Genomic DNA, 21,015 nt, shown 5'->3' on the forward strand with positions numbered 1-21,015 from the left:
TGGGGAAGCAAACGTTCTGTCAACGGCTTTCTAATATGTATGGCTGGTTTTACAGCCATGTATGTATGCGCTCAAAATACTCATATGCAAAGCTTACAAAAACAAAGGCATTTTTTGCAACTTTACCTGACGAAGCTTAGTGTGTCATACACAAATACCTCTGCAGGCACATACAGTACAATGGTGCTTGGGTGTGTGATGTGCTCTAGGTGCTTGCTGAATCCTGACCAGCAGGTCTTGTGGTGTACGATCGCAGATATTTTCTGGAAGTGTTGCAATTTTTTTTTCCTTTATATATTCACGTCACAGACCTTTGCCTCACTTCACATGATGGGACTGTCATACACGGCAATAAACCGACAATACACTGAGCAGGACTTATCACATTCACAATGGTGCCGTCTTCAATGATGGAGTCACGCTTTCAGGTATGATTGTATGATTGGCTATTTAGCTCTGTTATTTCCTATGATATTCTGCTTACAGACAGAGGGCAGTCTCCTGTCAACAGCCGCCCGCAGCATAATGGCTATTGTGAGCCTACAACTGTCAACCTATCAGCAGCTGCCCAAACCGCTGTAATCACAGCTTGGCTGCATGGTTGCAACAAGGTATATTATTTTCTGAAATGTTCCGGTGTTTCAGATAAGATGTAGTTGGAATACACAGCCAGAGACTATAAGAAGTGACGAGACAAGTCCAGCCTGTTCCCGGTGATTGACAGGTCTCTCGCTAAGTGGCACAGGGAAAATCCGTCCAGAATTAGTGTCGTCTCTCCCTATAGCCCCTGTCCAGTCCTTCTAATGAGATTTCTTCTGAAAAGCCAGAGCCTTCCAGAGGAAAATATATCTGTTTGCCATTGTGCAGCCGAGCTCTGATCCATGCTTCCTATAGATTGGGCAGCATGAATCGAGTGACAGGTTCCCTTTAAACAATGTTGATCTCTGTTATAAAGAAAGGAATCAGAATAGTTACTTGAGATCCTCTGATAACTAAGTGTAGGGTCATCCAAGGTGAAGTCAGTCTGGTGATTTTACTTATGTTTTTTCCTGTCAAATTCATCGGAATGGCACATACAATTCAGTAGTTTTGTGCAATGCCAAACATTGTAACTTTTCTGTCTTCAAGTGGTTTTGCTACCTTTTTTTAGTGGAAAAAGTTGCACTTTTTGCAAAATGTCATAACAAACATGCAAAAAAATAACTTGCTTAAATGAAATAACTCCAGGGAAGGGGAGGACTGAAATAGAGTTGCACCAAATTTAGCAACTTTTGAAAAAAGTCGCATTTGATGAATCTGTCTAAAACATCTGAAAATAAAAAAACACATTGACATAAAAAAAATCAGAAAAGCAACAACTTGAAAAAAGGCGCAAATCATTTTATGAATTTGTCGCAGATCAAAATGTATTCATGCCTAACAACTGACCGAAAAGGAATGATGAATCAGGCCCCATAGATATATTTATTACAGTTGAGCAAAAACATTGGTCCGGCGTCCAATCCAGTCCTGGTGTGCCAATACTGATGTCCAGTCCTCTGTGCCAGCGGAGCTGGGCAGTGTTCACTTTTGCACATAACTAGACCCTGCAGCGACATGACTTTGTGGCGTGATGCCCAACATGATGCAGTGTGAGGTCTAAATGATTTGACCTTACGGGACCAAGTAAGGCCTCTTTCACATGTTTCGATATTTCCGGTACTGCTGAAGGCAGCTCTCATCATTGTCGCATGAACTCACTGGGATCAGCGCGACCAGGCGACAATGATGGGAATTGTATTCAGCACCCGCTGTGTACATCAAATAAATAATTGTTTTTTTTTAAATGCCGTGGGCTCCAGCATTTTCATAACTAGCATAGAGAAAGCTGATCTCTGGGGGCTGATGGTAATAATCTGGGAAAGGAGCCAATATCCCAAAAGGTTCTCAGGCTATTAATAACAACTCACAGCTGTTGGCTTAGCCTTTACTGGTTAGCTTATGAGGGACACCAGAAGAAAATGACATAGGGTCCCCCTATAATTTCTAACCAGCAGAGGCTAAACTGTGGGCTGATATTAGCTTGTGAAGGGGCCAGAAATATCTCAAGGTGCTAGCGGTGACGTTGCGAAGGTTACTGCAGCTCATCGGCTGGCTCACACTGAACAGCTGGCTGTGACCTGCAGTAACCTTTATAGCGTTACCCGCTAATCACTGATACTACGTCCCAAGCTCAGCTCAGTGTCTCCTGAATTCATGGCTGAGCGGTCGCATCATGCCACCACTCAGCCATGCAATCCAGATGTAGCAGAGCTGGAGTCCTTTGTGGGACAAATGGACTGTAATAAATAAGAAATGGATAGTAATAAATGGGAAAAGAGGGTAGGAAGTGTTTATTTCAAATAAAGGAATCTGTGTCTTTCTATCAATTAAAGGACTTTATTCTGGCTGTGTATATAATGGGAGTGGTGCTAGATTCGGCCTCGAAGATTGATAGGGCAGTCATACTGCCTATGAGGTGGTAGCATCTCAGCCCCCTTTTTGTCACAAACCTCAACGTACATCCAATAAGCGGAAGGCAGGCCAGGCAAATTTGATGCAGTAGCCAAAGGTTGAGCAAGACGAATGGGAACTAGGTAATTCTCGTGGCACTCCTAACTCCAACAGAGTATTTCTCCATATTTCCAAGACAGGCTCGTGTTTACTTTTCGCTGCCATGGAAGATACAGGAGCAGGGAATGAGACAGACCAGACAGTACACAGAGATTCTCTCCGAGTGTAGCATTCATACCCGAAGTTCCACAGACTCGGTAATGAAAATGATAGTCTCGGAAAGAAGTTTTCCATCCCCCAATGAAACCACCAATGGATCCTATAGACACTGGGTCAGGATTTGATAACACTCCACAATGGCCTGTTGAATGAGATTTCCTGCAGAACCAGAGTCCTAGTAGGCCGACTTGACAAAACAGATGTTGCCATAGAAAACAGATACTGACAGAGTCAGTGATGGAGATGGAGAGGAGTGATCCTAGCCCAGGGTAGCCTCTCCAACAGACCCTTGGCTCTGTAGTTTCCCATTTTTTTCAGGGCAGAAGTGGATTCAATTTTCTGGAATGTTGCAATAGAAACTTCCCTCAGGATGACGTGAGTCCTGACGATGCTTGGCCATCTTCACCTGGTCGATTTCCATGGACTCTGGGGAGGGTGCCGCAGCTGAGGTTTGCTGCATGATTGGCCTTTGAAAGGTAGGTGCCAAGCACACAGGTCTTCTCTCCGCAGGCCGGTATATACTGTACAGATGAGCACAGGCAGGTGCAGGACACTTTACTATGGTGTTCACAGCCCCTTTAAGGAGGAAGCAGGTGCGCGCACCCTAAGCATAGTGCCCGGGCATCTGCGCTCCACAGCTGAAGAGGGAGGAGGGAGACGTGCGGGACAGGGACCGCGGCGGTGAGCCGGCGTCCCTGTCAGGGTAGGAGAGAAGTGTGCAGGGACGCCGGTGCTACAGTGTATTTTTTACAATATGACTATGAGGTTAGTAATGACGGTATCTTATAGATACCTTTCCATTCTAACCCCTGGGTTGGATGTCAGCGGCCATAAAACAGCTGACATCAACCCCAACCCTATTACCCCACTTGCCACCGTACCAGGACAAGTGGAAAGAGTGAGGCTAAGTGCCAGATTTGGGGCAGCTGAGGGCAGATGTTCTTAGCCTGGGAGGGGGGCCATATCCATGGCCCCTTCCCAGGCTAATAGTATCAGCCCACAGCTGTATGTTTAGCCTTTGCTGGTTAGAAATTATAGGGGGACCCTACATTATTTTTTTCTGGGATTTCCCAGATGTACACAGCGGGTGCTGAATGCACCTCCCCATCATTGTCGCCTGGTCACGCTAATATCAGAGAGACCAAGCGACAACTATGAGAGCTACCTTCAGCACACGGTGCTTGGGAAAAATGCAAACTATACCGCTTTTTCCCAGGCGCCGGTACGTGTCACACTGATGACACATGGGAGTCATCCGTATGTCATCAGTGTGCACATGTGCGGGACGCTTTGCTACTGTTACAAAATGAACATGTCAGCATGTTTTGCCCACGGACACATGGTCTGTGGAAACACACTGATGTGCGCAGATCCATTCATTTGAATGGGTGTACGTAAGTGTCTCTGGTACATGTAGAAACTGTCCCCACACATACCAGAGATACTGATGTGTGAAGGAAGCCTAAGAGAAAGAGGCGGCAAGGCTCCCAGCTGCAGAAGTGATCAATGTCTTGATCCGGCTTCTGTGGGGAATCGGACTGAATGACAAACCAAGTAAGTGTGAAACTTTTTGCTCAACTCTTTTTTTTTACTGAACTTCTCGCTATCAGCTGATAGTCAAGCATTTATTAGTGACCATCATGCTCTGATGATCGGCATGCTGGTGATTATCAGGAATCATGCTTTTCCTGAGAGAACACCCTCCAGCACTGATCTGCACAGCTCCTCCTGGTTATATACACACCTCTGAGAACTACTGCTGGGGATTGGATGGGGATCTGCCTCATTATGAACTTCTCGCAGTGTACAGTACATGGGAGTGCTTTGTCGCACTGCCAGGTACTATAACCTTTGGCCCATAGTATTCTGTGACATGTTTACGTCCTGCATGGAACAGCTTACAATGATCAAGTGTCGGCACCAGGTAATAAAAAAAAGCTCCTTGGGGCAATGTACTAATATGTGTGTGTAGGTTTAGTCTTAAAGGGCTGCCCTAGAAATTAGGCTAATTCCTCCAGGACAGGAACTGTTAACACTTGTAGTTCTGCATTAGTCCAGGGTAACCCTGGGATGGCAGACTCTCACTTGCCATGATGAAATGACATAGCTGAAGGCAGATTGTTAAAATTCACAGGTAGAAAGTCTATTACCATCAGTTCGTGCCTTTGCTTGATTTGTTTAATATGCTCCTACAGACTCATTTGCTTGTTATTTTTCTTAAGAAAAACATATTAATGTTGATCAGTGTTTTTTTCATCTGTTACTCATCCTTTTTTTGGGGGTCAATGTGCCCGTTTTTACCATCAGGGCGGCATCCGCTTATTTTGTATGCAAGAAAAAAAGTTTCCAAGTTTTTCCTACTCATTAGACAATACAAAACTGGAAAGCACTAATATGCAGTACGGATGGCATACAAGTAGGGTCTGTTTTTTTTCGTTGACCCATTGACTTGAATGAGTGATTTTGATTCACAAATCAGATCAGTATCAGACATATATGTTTTTTTTGTTTGTTATTTTGCAAACAGATTTTCCACCCTTTAAAAAATTGAGACATCCGATTTTGATCCAATTTGCCAGGCAGATCCACAATATTTTTCAAGAGGAAGACCCTACAGGAAATGTCAAAGTTTTTTTCACTAGAAAACTACAGTAAAAAGAGAAGACACAAGGAAATGCTAGTGGAGCTCCCCCAGACACAGGGCCACAGGTGACTCAGTACCGGTCCTCTCTGGCTCAGTTCTGGGGTTGTCACGGTGGCTGGACCCGGTCCGTGACCCTGCTAAGGGGCGTCCAATAAAAGGTGATACCAGTCTGTCAAGGTTTCGTGACGCCACCTGTGGTATTCGGTCAGGGTGACCGACGCTGCTTGGGGTCCACTGGGGTGATGTGATGGCAGCTAGATGGTATACCTTCCCACAGGTGAAGTGAATCCCCAGGGCTTCCCAGTAGTGTAGGTGGTGATAATGTGAGGTGCAGACAATAACGAGGACACAGGGTTGCAGTCTCTTTACCTCTTTACTGGTGACTTCAGGATCCTCAATCCAGAGCACAGTTAACAGGGCTGTCTGAGACCGGCCGGTCCAAAGGCACATCCAGAGTTCTCTTTACAAGTGGAAATCGTGGCCTACCACTAGCACCTGTGTGTTGTAGTGCTTCCCTGCTGAGCATTCGGGATAGTCCTCACAACTTCTATTCTCGTTCATTCCAGTTCTTTCTAGTTCTTTCTCGTTCTTTCTATTCTCCGTCCCCCAGGTTTGTTATGGCTAGGACGCACCCGTTTGACGGGTAGGCTCGGAGCTCTTCCGGGACTCTAGAGACGCCCCTCTCTGTTATGTTTGCTAATGACAGGTGTTATGAAGGCAATCCAGAAACACAGTGTGCTTAGCGATCAGAGCGCACACAGTGATCTGACAAATACCCAAAAATACAAGAACGAGCTCTGAGACGTGGAAACTCTGTAGACTGCACACCTGATCCTATCCTAAACACAACTAAAAGCGGCTGTGGATTGCGCCTAACAACTACCTAGGCAACTCGGCACAGCCTAAGAAACTAGCTAGCCTGAAGATAGAAAAATAGGCCTGACTTGCCCCAGAGAAATTCCCCAAAGGAAAAGGCAGCGCCCCACATATAATGACTGTGAGTAAGATGAAAAGACAAAACGTAGGGATGAAATAGATTCAGCAAAGTGGGGCCCGAAATTCTAGGACAGAGCGAGGACAGTAAAGCGAACTTTGCAGTCTACAAAAAACCCTAAAGCAAAACCACGCAAAGGGGGCAAAAAAAACCCACCGTGCCGAACTAACGGCACGGCGGTACACCCTTTGCGTCTCAGAGCTTCCAGCAAAACAAAAGACAAGCTGGACAGAAAAAAAGCAACAAAAAAGCAAAAAGCACTTAGCTATACAGAGCAGCAGGTCACAGGAACAATCAGGAGAAGCTCAGATCCAACACTGAAACATTGACAAGGAGCAAGGATAGCAGCATCAGGCGGAGTTAAGTAATGAAGCAGTTAACGAGCTCACCAGAACACCTGAGGGAGGAAGCTCAGAAGCTGCAGTACCACTTGTGACCACAGGAGTGAATTCAGCCACAGAATTCACAACAGTACCCCCCCCTTGAGGAGGGGTCACCGAACCCTCACCAGAGCCCCCAGGCCGACCAGGATGAGCCGCATGAAAGGCACGAACAAGATCGGAAGCATGAACATCAGAGGCAAAAACCCAGGAATTATCTTCCTGAGCATAACCCTTCCATTTAACCAGATACTGGAGTTTCCGTCTAGAAACACGAGAATCCAAAATCTTCTCCACAATATACTCCAATTCCCCCTCCACCAAAACCGGGGCAGGAGGCTCAACAGATGGAACCATAGGTGCCACGTATCTCCGCAACAACGACCTATGGAATACATTATGTATGGAAAAGGAGTCTGGGAGGGTCAAACGAAAAGACACAGGATTGAGAACCTCAGAAATCCTATACGGACCAATAAAACGAGGTTTAAATTTAGGAGAGGAAACCTTCATAGGAATATGACGAGAAGATAACCAAACCAGATCCCCAACACGAAGTCGGGGACCCACACGGCGTCTGCGATTAGCGAAAAGTTGAGCTTTCTCCTGGGACAAGATCAAATTGTCCACTACCTGAGTCCAGATCTGCTGCAACCTATCCACCACAGAATCCACACCAGGACAGTCCGAAGACTCAACCTGTCCTGAAGAGAAACGAGGATGGAACCCAGAATTGCAAAAAAATGGAGAAACCAAGGTAGCCGAGCTGGCCCGATTATTAAGGGCGAACTCAGCCAAAGGCAAAAAGGACACCCAGTCATCCTGATCAGCAGAAACAAAGCATCTCAGATATGTTTCCAAGGTCTGATTGGTTCGTTCGGTCTGGCCATTAGTCTGAGGATGGAAAGCCGAGGAAAAGGATAGGTCAATGCCCATCCTACCACAAAAGGCTCGCCAAAACCTTGAAACAAACTGGGAACCTCTGTCAGAAACAATATTCTCAGGAATGCCATGCAACCGAACCACATGCTGAAAGAACAAAGGTACCAAATCAGAGGAGGAAGGCAATTTAGCCAAGGGCACCAGATGGACCATTTTAGAAAAGCGATCACAGACCACCCAAATGACTGACATCTTTTGAGAAACGGGAAGGTCAGAAATGAAATCCATCGAAATATGTGTCCAAGGCCTCTTTGGGACCGGCAAGGGCAAAAGCAACCCACTGGCACGAGAACAGCAGGGCTTAGCCCTAGCATAAATCCCACAGGACTGCACAAAAGTACGTACATCCCGTGACAGAGATGGCCACCAGAAGGATCTAGCCACTAACTCTCTGGTACCAAAGATTCCAGGATGACCAGCCAACACCGAACAATGAAGTTCAGAGATAAGTTTATTAGTCCACCTATCAGGGACGAACAGTTTCTCTGCTGGACAACGATCAGGTTTATTCGCCTGAAATTTTTGCAGCACCCGCCGCAAATCAGGGGAGATGGCAGACACAATGACTCCTTCCTTGAGGATACCCGCTGGCTCAGATAAACCCGGAGAGTCGGGCACAAAACTCCTAGACAGAGCATCCGCCTTCACATTTTTAGAGCCCGGAAGGTACGAAATCACAAAGTCGAAGCGGGCAAAAAATAACGACCAACGGGCCTGTCTAGGATTCAAGCGCTTGGCAGACTCGAGATAAGTCAAGTTCTTATGATCAGTCAATATCACCACGCGATGCTTAGCTCCTTCAAGCCAATGACGCCACTCCTCGAATGCCCACTTCATGGCCAGCAACTCTCGATTGCCCACATCATAATTACGCTCAGCGGGCGAAAACTTCCTGGAAAAGAAAGCACATGGTTTCATCACTGAGCAATCAGAACCTCTCTGTGACAAAACCGCCCCTGCTCCAATCTCAGAAGCATCAACCTCGACCTGGAACGGAAGAGAAACATCTGGCTGACACAACACAGGGGCAGAACAAAAACGACGCTTCAACTCCTGAAAAGCTTCCACAGCAGCAGAAGACCAATTAACCAAATCAGCACCCTTCTTGGTCAAATCGGTCAATGGTTTGGCAATGCTAGAAAAATTACAGATGAAGCGACGATAAAAATTAGCAAAGCCCAGGAACTTTTGCAGACTTTTCAGAGATGTCGGCTGAATCCAATCCTGGATGGCTTGGACCTTAACTGGATCCATCTCGATAGTAGAAGGGGTAAAGATGAACCCCAAAAATGAAACTTTCTGCACACCGAAGAGACACTTTGATCCCTTCACAAACAAAGAGTTAGCACGCAGGACCTGAAAAACCATTCTGACCTGCTTCACATGAGACTCCCAATCATCTGAGAAGATCAAAATGTCATCCAAGTAAACAATCAGGAATTTATCCAGATACTCACGGAAGATGTCATGCATAAAAGACTGAAACACAGATGGAGCATTGGCAAGTCCGAACGGCATCACTAGATACTCAAAATGACCCTCGGGCGTATTGAATGCAGTTTTCCATTCATCTCCTTGCCTGATTCTCACCAGATTATACGCACCACGAAGATCTATCTTAGTGAACCAACTAGCCCCCTTAATCCGAGCAAACAAGTCAGATAACAATGGCAAGGGATACTGAAATTTAACAGTGATCTTATTAAGAAGGCGGTAATCAATACACGGTCTCAGCGAACCATCCTTCTTGGCTACAAAGAAGAACCCTGCTCCCAGTGGTGATGACGATGGGCGAATATGTCCCTTCTCCAGGGATTCCTTCACATAACTGCGCATAGCGGCGTGTTCGGGCACGGATAAATTAAATAATCGACCTTTAGGGAATTTACTACCAGGAATCAAATTGATAGCACAATCACAATTCCTATGCGGAGGTAGAGCATCGGACTTGGGCTCTTCAAATACATCCTGATAATCAGACAAGAACTCTGGGACCTCAGAAGGGGTGGATGACGAAATCGACAAAAATGGAACATCACCATGTACCCCCTGACAACCCCAGCTGGATACCGACATGGAATTCCAATCCAATACTGGATTATGGGTTTGTAGCCATGGCAACCCCAACACGACCACATCATGCAGATTATGCAACACCAGAAAGCGAATAACTTCCTGATGTGCAGGAGCCATGCACATGGTCAGCTGGGCCCAGTATTGAGGTTTATTCTTGGCCAAAGGTGTAGCATCAATTCCTCTCAATGGAATAGGACACCGCAAAGGCTCCAAGAAAAACCCACAACGTTTAGCATAATCCAAATCCATCAGATTCAGGGCAGCGCCCGAATCCACAAACGCCATGACAGAAAACGACGACAAAGAGCATATCAAGGTAATGGACAGAAGGAATTTGGACTGTACAGTACCAATGACGGCAGACCTAGCGGACCGCTTAGTGCGCTTAGGACAATCAGAAATAGCATGAGTGGAATCACCACAGTAGAAACACAGACCATTCAGACGTCTGTATTCCTGCCGTTCAACTCTAGTCATAGTCCTATCGCACTGCATAGGCTCAGGTTTAACCTCAGGCAGTACCGCCAAATGGTGCACAGATTTACGCTCGCGCAAGCGTCGACCGATCTGAATGGCCAAAGACAAAGACTCATTCAAACCAGCAGGCATAGGAAATCCCACCATGACATCCTTAAGAGCCTCAGAGAGACCCTTTCTGAACAAAGCTGCCAGCGCAGATTCATTCCACTGAGTGAGTACTGACCATTTCCTAAATTTCTGACAATATACTTCTATATCATCCTGACCCTGGCACAAAGCCAGCAAATTTTTCTCAGCCTGATCCACTGAATTAGGCTCATCGTACAGCAATCCGAGGGCCAGGAAAAACGCATCGACACTACTCAATGCAGGGTCTCCTGGCGCAAGAGAAAATGCCCAGTCTTGAGGGTCGCCGCGCAAAAAATAAATAATAATCAAAACCTGTTGAATAGGATTACCAGAAGAATGAGGTTTCAAGGCCAGAAATAGCTTACAATTATTTTTGAAACTTAGAAACTTAGTTCTATCTCCAAAAAACAAATCAGGAATAGGAATTCTTGGTTCTAACATAGATTTCTGATCAATAGTATCTTGAATTTTTTGTACATTTATAACGAGATTATTCATTGAAGAGCACAGACCCTGAATATCCATGTCCACACCTGTGTCCAGAATCACCCAAATGTCTAGGGGGAAAAAAAAAGTGAACACAGAGCAGAAAAAAAAAAAAAAAAAAATGATGTCAGAACTTTTTCTTTCCCTCTACTGAGAATCATTAGTTGGGCTCCTTGTACTGTTATGTTTGCTAATGACAGGTGTTATGAAGGCAATCCAGAAACACAGTGTGCTTAGCGATCAGAGCGCACACAGTGATCTGACAAATACCCAAAAATACAAGAACGAGCTCTGAGACGTGGAAACTCTGTAGACTGCACACCTGATCCTATCCTAAACACAACTAAAAGCGGCTGTGGATTGCGCCTAACAACTACCTAGGCAACTCGGCACAGCCTAAGAAACTAGCTAGCCTGAAGATAGAAAAATAGGCCTGACTTGCCCCAGAGAAATTCCCCAAAGGAAAAGGCAGCGCCCCACATATAATGACTGTGAGTAAGATGAAAAGACAAAACGTAGGGATGAAATAGATTCAGCAAAGTGGGGCCCGAAATTCTAGGACAGAGCGAGGACAGTAAAGCGAACTTTGCAGTCTACAAAAAACCCTAAAGCAAAACCACGCAAAGGGGGCAAAAAAAACCCACCGTGCCGAACTAACGGCACGGCGGTACACCCTTTGCGTCTCAGAGCTTCCAGCAAAACAAAAGACAAGCTGGACAGAAAAAAAGCAACAAAAAAGCAAAAAGCACTTAGCTATACAGAGCAGCAGGTCACAGGAACAATCAGGAGAAGCTCAGATCCAACACTGAAACATTGACAAGGAGCAAGGATAGCAGCATCAGGCGGAGTTAAGTAGTGAAGCAGTTAACGAGCTCACCAGAACACCTGAGGGAGGAAGCTCAGAAGCTGCAGTACCACTTGTGACCACAGGAGTGAATTCAGCCACAGAATTCACAACACCTCTCCACGCGTTGCCCCCTATGTCTGCTTAGGTGATGTAAGGTAGACAGCCAACCTATAATTAACTGTCCTGCGGTATTTGAAGTAAGGCATAAAGTCAGTTACTTCCTCGGTGTTGCGGGCACCGTCTACGCGCCTCAGTAAAATGTTGCCGTTCACCGGGCACGACTCCTACTGGCTCTCCTTTGTGCTTTGATCTCGTTTCTCACTGTCCACAATATCCTTTGCTTTGTGTCCTTTCTTTGAACAAAACCCAGTCAGCTTCTGACTAACTTCCTATCCAACCCCTAGTTTTACCAGTGTGAGGAGTGGCCTAATAAATAAAACCTTTTGCTCCCCCTAGTGGCCGGAGTGTGAAGTGTAATGTGTGCTGGTGATACCTGGTCAGATGAACCCCTTTAGTGCCATCAGACGTACCATCACTCCCCTTAGTGGCAGAGCGATACTACTGCAACGACCAGGTCTCTGGGGCGCTGCACTAGCAAAAATGGTGGTGGTCAAAACATAAAAAAGTGCTCAGGAAACTACCAAAATAATACTAAAAAAGATGCTTCAGAAAAAATCCTCTGGTGTTTCCTGAAGCATCTTCCTGGCGTATTTTGAGCCTTCCCATTGACTTCTATTATAAAATGTAGTGGAAAATGCCTGCAGAATGGTCCACTCACTTCTTTAAACAGCTAGTGTCTTTGGAAATGAAAAGTGGGTAAAAAAGACCAAAAGACTGAGTGTTTTGAGCAGACCTGGGCAAGATGCGGCCCGCGGGCCGCATCCAGCCCAGCCTGACGATTGTAAACGGCCCGCTGCCCCCGGCACCGCTCGGCCAGCCGCCAGAGACAGTGCAGCTGCTGCACGTCGCTGGTTCCCCTTCCCTTCAGCCACGCTGTGCCTGTGCGCCCTGCATTCAAACCCCTGTCCGCTGAGAGACGCTGACCGCCGCTGGCACTTCCGCATCAGGGAAGCGCCAGCAGCGGGTGACGTCACTCAGCGTGACACAGGCTGCTGCGCTGCTCTGCTCCGTTGCGCCGCTGTTCTGTGCGTGCGGCTGTACTGAGGTCACTTGTGGAGTCGGACGGTGCCGGTGGTCGGTGGTAAGTGCACCATGCCGCGGGGACCGGGTGATGGAGCTGCCTGGTGCCTGCCTGCCTGCATGCATGATAGGGGGGGAGGGAGCAGCGGCCAGCCCTGGGGGGAATGCAGATGGGGGCAGCACAAACAGGACATTATGGGGCTGTGGGGCACAATTATCAGGAGTCAGGACAGTATGATGGGGGCACAAGTGACAAATCAGGACAGTATGAGCCCCATACTGTCCTGATTTGTCACTTGTGCCCCATACTGTCCTGATTTGTCACTTGTGCCCCCATACTGTCCTGATTTGTCACTATGGGGGCACAAGTGACAAATCAGGACAGTATGGGGGCACAAATGAAATCTGGACATTATGGGGGCACAAATGAAGTCTGGACATTATGGAGGCACAAATGAAATCTGGACATTATGGGGGCACAAATGAAATCTGGACATTATGGGGGCACAAATGAAATCTGGACATTATGGGGGCACTAATGAAATCTGGACATTATGGGGGCACTAATGAAATCTGGACATTATGGGGGCACAAATGAAATCTGGACATTATGGGGGCACAAATGAAATTTGGATATTATGGGGGCACAAATGAAATCCGGACATTATGGGGGCACAAATGAGATCTGGACATTATGTATTGTAAATCTCTGCATTGTTTAACATACTGTTTGTTTATGAAAATATAGCATATGTATACTACAGTATTGGGTAAAAATGAGTTAATTATATTAGTCCGGCCCTCTAAAACCATCCAAATTTCTCATGCGGCCCCATGGCAAAATTAATTGCCCACCGCTGGTTTTGAGTGTTTAGTTAGTGCTTTTTTTTGGAACGGGAGCCACCTGAAAAAGACATCACGTGCCCACACCCAATGGGGAATTTCTTCTAGCTGTGAAAAACATGTATAAAGCATATTAAAAGACAGAAGTGTGAATGAGGCCTAAGGCTGGTTTTGTAAGTGGTGCACAAATACAAATGGAGAAGTGTCAGATTATAATCTGATTAAAATCTGCCAATCAAAAGCATTGGAGCACTTGGTTCAGGCGTTTATGTGTATGGGAAATCACTGAATGGGAAACCACTGGGTAAATCTGACAGGGAGAAGTACTTGGGGATCCTAGTTAATGATAAACTTACCTGGAGCAGCCAGTGCCAGGCAGCAGCTGCCAAGGCAAACAGGATCATGGGGTGCATTAAAAGAGGTCTGGATACACATGATGAGAGCATTATACTGCCTCTGTACAAATCCCTAGTTAGACCGCACATGGAGTACTGTGTCCAGTTTTGGGCACCTGTGCTCAGGAAGGATATAATGGAACTAGAGAGAGTACAAAGGAGGGCAACAAAATTAATAAAGGGGATGGGAGAACTACAATACCCAGATAGATTAGCGAAATTAGGATTATTTAGTCTAGAAAAAAGACGATTGAGGGGCGATCTAATAACCATGTATAAGTATATAAGGGGACAATACAAATATCTCGCTGAGGATCTGTTTATACCAAGGAAGGTGACGGGCACAAGGGGGCATTCTTTGCGTCTGGAGGAGAGAAGGTTTTTCCACCAACATAGAAGAGGATTCTTTACTGTTAGGGCAGTGAGAATCTGGAATTGCTTGCCTGAGGAGGTGGTGATGGCGAACTCAGTCGAGGGGTTCAAGAGAGGCCTGGATGTCTTCCTGGAGCAGAACAATATTGTATCATACAATTAGGTTCTGTAGAAGGACGTAGATCTGGGGATTTATTATGATGGAATATAGGCTGAACTGGATGGACAAATGTCTTTTTTCGGCCTTACTAACTATGTTACTATGTTACTATGTTACTATGTATGATAGGCAGCACAGTGGCTCAGTGGTTAGCATTGCAGCGCTGGGGTCCTGGGTTCAAATCCCACCAAGGACAACATCTGCAAGGAGTTTGTATGGGTTTCCTCCCGGTTCTTCGGTTTCGTCTCACATTCAAAGACATACTGATAGGGAATTTAGATTGTGAGCCCCATTGGGCACAGTGATGATAATGTGTGCAAAACTGTAAAGCGCTGCGGAATATGTTGGCACTATATAAAAATAAAAGATTATTATTATGGTTGAGTCTGGAGAGATAGCTGACAGCCTTTGGTTTGGCTGACAGCTCTCACTTGTGTATGGCTGTCTAACCCCCATGGCCCCACCTTAACTATGGGTTGGTAATTTTGATTATATAACCCCTTTACCTTTAAGGGTGGTTTGCACGTTAATGACCGGGCCAATTTTTACAATTCTGACCACTGTCCCTTTATGAGGTTATAACTCTGGAACGCTTCAACGGATCACAGTGATTCTGACATTGTTTTCTCGTGACATATTGTACTTCATGACAATGGTAAAAATTATTTGATAGTACCTGCGTTTATTTGTGAAAAAAATGGAAATTTGGCGAAAATTATGAAAATTTCACAATTTTCCAACTTTGAATTTTTATGCAATTAAATCACAGAGATATGTCACACAAAATATTTAATAAGTAACATTTCCCACATGTCTACTTTACATCAGCACAATTTTGGAACCAAAATTTTTTTTTGTTAGGGAGTTATAAGGGTTAAAAGTTGACCAGCAATTTCTCATTTATACAACACCATTTTTTTTTTAGGGACCACATCTCATTTGAAGTCATTTTGAGGGGTCTATATGATAGAAAATACCCAAGTGTGACACCAATCTAAAAACTACACCCCTCAAAGGTGCTCAAAACCATATTCAAGAAGTTTATTAACCCTTCTGGTGCTTCACTGGAATTTTTTGAATGTTTAACCCCTTCATGACCCAGCCTATTTTGACCTTAAAGACCTTGCCGTTTTTTGCAATTCTGACCAGTGTCCCTTTATGAGGTAATAACTCAGGAACGCTTCAACGGATCCTAGCGGTTCTGAGACTGTTTTTTCGTGACATACTGGGCTTCATGTTAGTGGTAAATTTAGGTCAATAAATTATGCGTTTATTTGTGATAAAAACGGAAATTTGGCGAAAATTTTGAAAATTTTGCAATTTTCACAATTTGAATTTTTATTCTGTTAAACCAGAGAGTTATGTGACACAAAATAGTTAATAAATAACATTTCGCACATGTATACTTTACATCAGCACAATTTTGGAAACAAAATTTTTTTTTGCTAGGAAGTTATAAGGGTTAAAATTTGACCAGCGATTTCTCATTTTTACAACGAAATTTACAAAACCATTTTTTTAGGGACCACCTCACATTTGAAGTCAGTTTACGGGGTCTATATGGCTGAAAATACCCAAAAGTGACACCATTCTAAAAACTGCACCCCTCAAGGTGCACAAAACCACATTCAAGAAGTTTATTAACCCTTCAGGTGCTTCACAGCAGCAGAAGCAACATGGAAGGAAAAAATGAACATTTAACTTTTTAGTCACAAAAATTATTTTTAGCAACAATTTTTTTGATTTCACAATGGTAAAAGGAGAAACTGAACCACGAAAGTTGTTGTCCAATTTGTCCTGAGTATGCTGATACCTCATATGTAGGGGTAAACCACTGTTTGGGCGCACGGCAGGGCTTGGAAGGGAAGGAGCGCCATTTGACTTTTTGAATGAAAAATTGGCTCCACTCTTTAGCGGACACCATGTCACGTTTGGAGAGCCCCCGTGTGCCTAAAAATTGAAGCTCCCCCACAAGTGACCCGATTTTGGAAACTAGACACCCCAAGGAACTTATCTAGATGCATAGTGAGCACTTTGAACCCCCAGGTGCTTCACAAATTGATCCGTAAAAATGAAAAAGTACTTTTTTTTCACAAAAAAATTCTTTTAGCCTCATTTTTTTCATTTTCACATGGGCAACAGGATAAAATGGATCCTAAAATTTGTTGGGCAATTTCTCCTGAGTACACCAATACCTCACATGTGGGGGTAAACCACTGTTTGGGCACATGGTAAGGCTCGGAAGGGAAGGAGCGCCATTTGACTTTTTTAATGAAAAATTATCTCCATCGTTAGCGGACACCATGTCGCGTTTGGAGAGCCCCTGTGTGCCTAAACATTGGAGCTCCCCCACAAGTGACCCCATTTTGGAAACTAGACCCCCCAAGGAACTTATCTAGATGCCTAGTGAGCACTTTAAACCCTCAGGTGCTTCACAAATTGATCTGTAAAAATGAAAAAGTACTTTTTTTTCACAAAAAATTTTTTTTCGCCTCAATTTTTTCATTTTCACATGGGCAATAGGATAAAATGGATCCTAAAATTTGTTGGGCAATTTCTCCCGAGTACGCCGATACTTTATATGTGGGGGCAAACCACTGTTTGGGCACACGGCAGGGCTCGGAAGGGAAGGCGCACCATTTGACTTTTTGAATGGAAAATTAGCTCCAATTGTTAGCGGACACCATGTCACGTTTGGAGAGCCCCTGTGTGCCTAAACATTGGAGCTCCCCCACAAGTGACCCCATTTTGGACACTAGACCCCCCAAGGAACTTATCTAGATGCATATTGAGCACTTTAAACCCCCAGCTGCTTCACAGAAGTTTATAACGCAGAGCCAAGAAAATAAAAAATAACTTTTCTTTCCTCAAAAATGATTTTTTAGCCTGGAATTTCCTATTTTGCCAAGGGTATTAGGAGAAATTGGACCCCAAATGTTGTTGTCCAGTTTGTCCTGAGTATGCTGATACCCCATATGTGGGGGTAAACCACTGTTTGGGCGCACGGCAGGGCTCGGAAGGGAAGGCACGCCATTTGGCTTTTTAAATGGAAAATTAGCTCCAATCATTAGCGGACACCATGTCACGTTTGGAGAGCCCTTGTGTGCCTAAACATTGGAGATCCCCCACAAATGACCCAATTTTGGAAACTAGACCCCCAAAGGAACTAATCTAGATGTGTGGTGAGGACTTTGAACCCCCAAGTGCTTCACAGAAGTTTATAACGCAGAGCCATGAAAATAAAATAAAAATTTATTTTCTCAAAAATGATCTTTTAGCCTGCAATTTTTTATTTTCCCAAGGGTAACAGGAGAAATTTGACCCTAATATTTGTTGTCCAGTTTCTCCTGAGTATGGTGATACCCCATATGTGGGGGTAAACTACTGTTTGGGCACATGCCGGGGCTCGGAAGTGAAGTAGTGACGTTTTGAAATGCAGACTTTGATGGAATGCTCTGCGGGCGTCACGTTGCGATTGCAGAGCCCCTGGTGTGCCTAAACAGTAGAAACCCCCCACAAGTGACCCCATTTTAGAAACTACACCCCCCAAGGAACTTATCTAGATATGTGGTGAGCACTTTGAACCCCCAAGTGCTTCACAGACGTTTACAACGCAGAGCCGTGAAAATAAAAAATCATTTTTCTTTCCTCAAAAATGATGTTTTAGCAAGCATTTTTTTATTTTCACAAGGGTAACAGGAGAAATTGGACCCCAGTAATTGTTGCGCAGTTTGTCCTGAGTATGCTGGTACCCCATATGTGGGGGTAAACCACTGTTTGGGCACACGTCGGGGCTCGGAATTGAGGGAGCACCATTTGACTTTTTGAATACAAGATTGGCTGGAATCAGTGGTGGCGCCTGTTGTGATAGGCAATTCAGTATCACAATGGACATAGCGGTCAGAGCACATACAGTGATCTGACAATAACCCAAAATAATAGAACGAGCTCTGAGACGTGGGAACTCTGCAGACCACAATCCCTAATCCTCTCCAAACAACACTAGAGGCAGCCGTGGATTGCGCCTAACTCTGCCTATGCAACTCGGCACAGCCTGAGAAACTAACTAGCCTGAAGATAGAAAATAAGCCTACCTTGCCTCAGAGAAATACCCCAAAGGAAAAGGCAGCCCCCCACATATAATGACTGTGAGTAAGATGAAAAGACAAACATAGGGATGAAATAGATTCAGCAAAGTGAGGCCCGACTTTCTTAACAGAGCGAGGATAGGAAAGATAACTTTGCGGTCTACACAAAACCCTAAAGAAAACCACGCAAAGGGGGCAAAAAGACCCTCCGTACCGAACTAACGGCACGGAGGTACACCCTTTGCGTCCCAGAGCTTCCAGCAAAACAATTAGACAAGCTGGACATAAAAAATAGCAAACAAATAGCAAAGAAGCACTTAGCTATGCAGAGCAGCAGGCCACAGGAATGATCCAGGGAAAAACAAGTCCAACACTGGAACATTGACAGGAAGCCAGGATCAAAGCATTAGGTGGAGTTAAGTAGAGAAGCACCTAACGACCTCACCAGATCACCTGAGGGAGGAAACTCAGAAGCCGCAGTACCACTTTCCTCCACAAACGGAAGCTCCCAGAGAGAATCAGCCGAAGTACCACTTGTGACCACAGGAGGGAGCTCTGCCACAGAATTCACAACAGTACTCCCCCCTTGAGGAGGGGTCACCGAACCCTCACCAGAGCCCCCAGGCCGACCAGGATGAGCCACATGAAAGGCACGAACAAGATCGGGAGCATGGACATCAGAGGCAAAAACCCAGGAATTATCTTCCTGAGCATAACCCTTCCATATAACCAGATACTGGAGTTTCCGTCTTGAAACACGAGAATCCAAAATCTTCTCCACAATATACTCCAACTCCCCCTCCACCAAAACCGGGGCAGGAGGGTCAACAGATGGAACCATAGGTGCCACGTATCTCCGCAACAATGACCTATGGAATACGTTATGTATGGAAAAAGAATCTGGAAGGGTCAGACGAAAAGACACAGGATTAAGAACCTCAGAAATCCTATACGGACCAATGAAACGAGGTTTAAACTTAGGAGAGGACATTTTCATAGGAATATGACGAGAAGATAACCAAACCAGATCCCCAACAAGAAGTCGGGGACCCACACGGCGTCTGCGATTAGCGAAACGTTGAGCCTTCTCCTGGGACAAGGTCAAATTGTCCACTACATGAGTCCAAATCTGCTGCAACCTGTCCACCACAGTATCCACACCAGGACAGTCCGAAGACTCAACCTGTCCTGAAGAGAAACGAGGATGGAACCCAGAATTGCAGAAAAATGGCGAAACCAAGGTAGCCGAGCTGGCCCGATTATTAAGGGCGAACTCAGCCAAAGGCAAAAAGGACACCCAGTCATCCTGATCGGCAGAAACAAAGCATCTCAGATATGTTTCCAAGGTCTGATTGGTTCGTTCGGTCTGGCCATTAGTCTGAGGATGGAAAGCCGAGGAAAAAGACAAGTCAATGCCCATCCTACCACAAAAGGCTCGCCAAAACCTCAAAACAAACTGGGAACCTCTGTCAGAAACGATATTCTCTGGAATGCCATGTAAACGAACTACATGCTGGAAGAACAATGGCACCAAATCACCACGAAGATCTATCTTGGTGAACCAACTAGCCCCCTTAATCCGAGCAAACAAATCAGATAACAATGGCAAGGGGTACTGAAATTTAACCGTGATCTTATTAAGAAGGCGGTAATCTATACAAGGTCTCAGCGAACCATCCTTCTTGGCTACAAAAAAGAACCCTGCTCCTAATGGCGACGATGACGGGCGAATATGCCCCTTCTCCAGGGATTCCTTCACATAGCTGCGCATAGCGGTGTGCTCAGGCACGGATAAATTAAACAGTCGACCTCTTGGGAATTTACTACCAGGAATCAAATTGATAGCACAATCACAATCCCTATGCGGAGGTAGGGTATCGGACTTGGGCTCATCAAATACATCCCGGTAATCAGACAAGAACTCTGGAACCTCAGAAGGGGTGGATGACGAAATTGACAGAAATGGAACATCACCATGTACCCCCTGACAACCCCAGCTGGACACCGACATGGATTATGGGCTTGTAGCCATGGCAACCCCAACACGACCACATCATGCAGATTATGCAACACCAGAAAGCGAATAACCTCCTGATGTGCAGGAGCCATGCACATGGTCAGCTGGGTCCAGTATTGAGGCTTATTCTTGGCCAAAGGCGTAGCATCAATTCCTCTCAATGGAATAGGACACTGCAAGGACTCCAAGAAAAACCCACAACGCTTAGCATATTCCAAGTCCATCAAATTCAGGGCAGCGCCTGAATCCACAAACGCCATGACAGAATACG

The 21,015-nt window shown here is 45.3% G+C and overlaps 1 protein-coding gene across 3 annotated transcripts in view; it reads left to right on the plus strand.

Annotated features, from left to right (window-relative positions):
• The first annotated feature begins 328 nt into the window (after window positions 1-328).
• Window positions 329-21,015, plus strand: part of FPGS (folylpolyglutamate synthase) — a 141,194-nt gene continuing 120,507 nt past the window's right edge. Inside the window, exon 1 of one of the 3 annotated variants that reach the window (XM_069748214.1) lies at window positions 329-428. In XM_069748214.1, coding sequence (XP_069604315.1) covers window positions 393-428 — 36 coding nt within the window. In that variant the 5' untranslated portion in view covers window positions 329-392. Of the gene's footprint in view, window positions 429-3,115; window positions 3,228-4,550; window positions 4,676-21,015 lie in introns of those variants that run through there. The other 2 variants (XM_069748216.1, XM_069748213.1) reach the window with 2 other exon arrangements.

The sequence above is a fragment of the Ranitomeya imitator genome, chromosome 2, assembly GCF_032444005.1.
Source record: "Ranitomeya imitator isolate aRanImi1 chromosome 2, aRanImi1.pri, whole genome shotgun sequence".
Classification (NCBI taxonomy): Eukaryota; Metazoa; Chordata; class Amphibia; order Anura; family Dendrobatidae; genus Ranitomeya; species Ranitomeya imitator.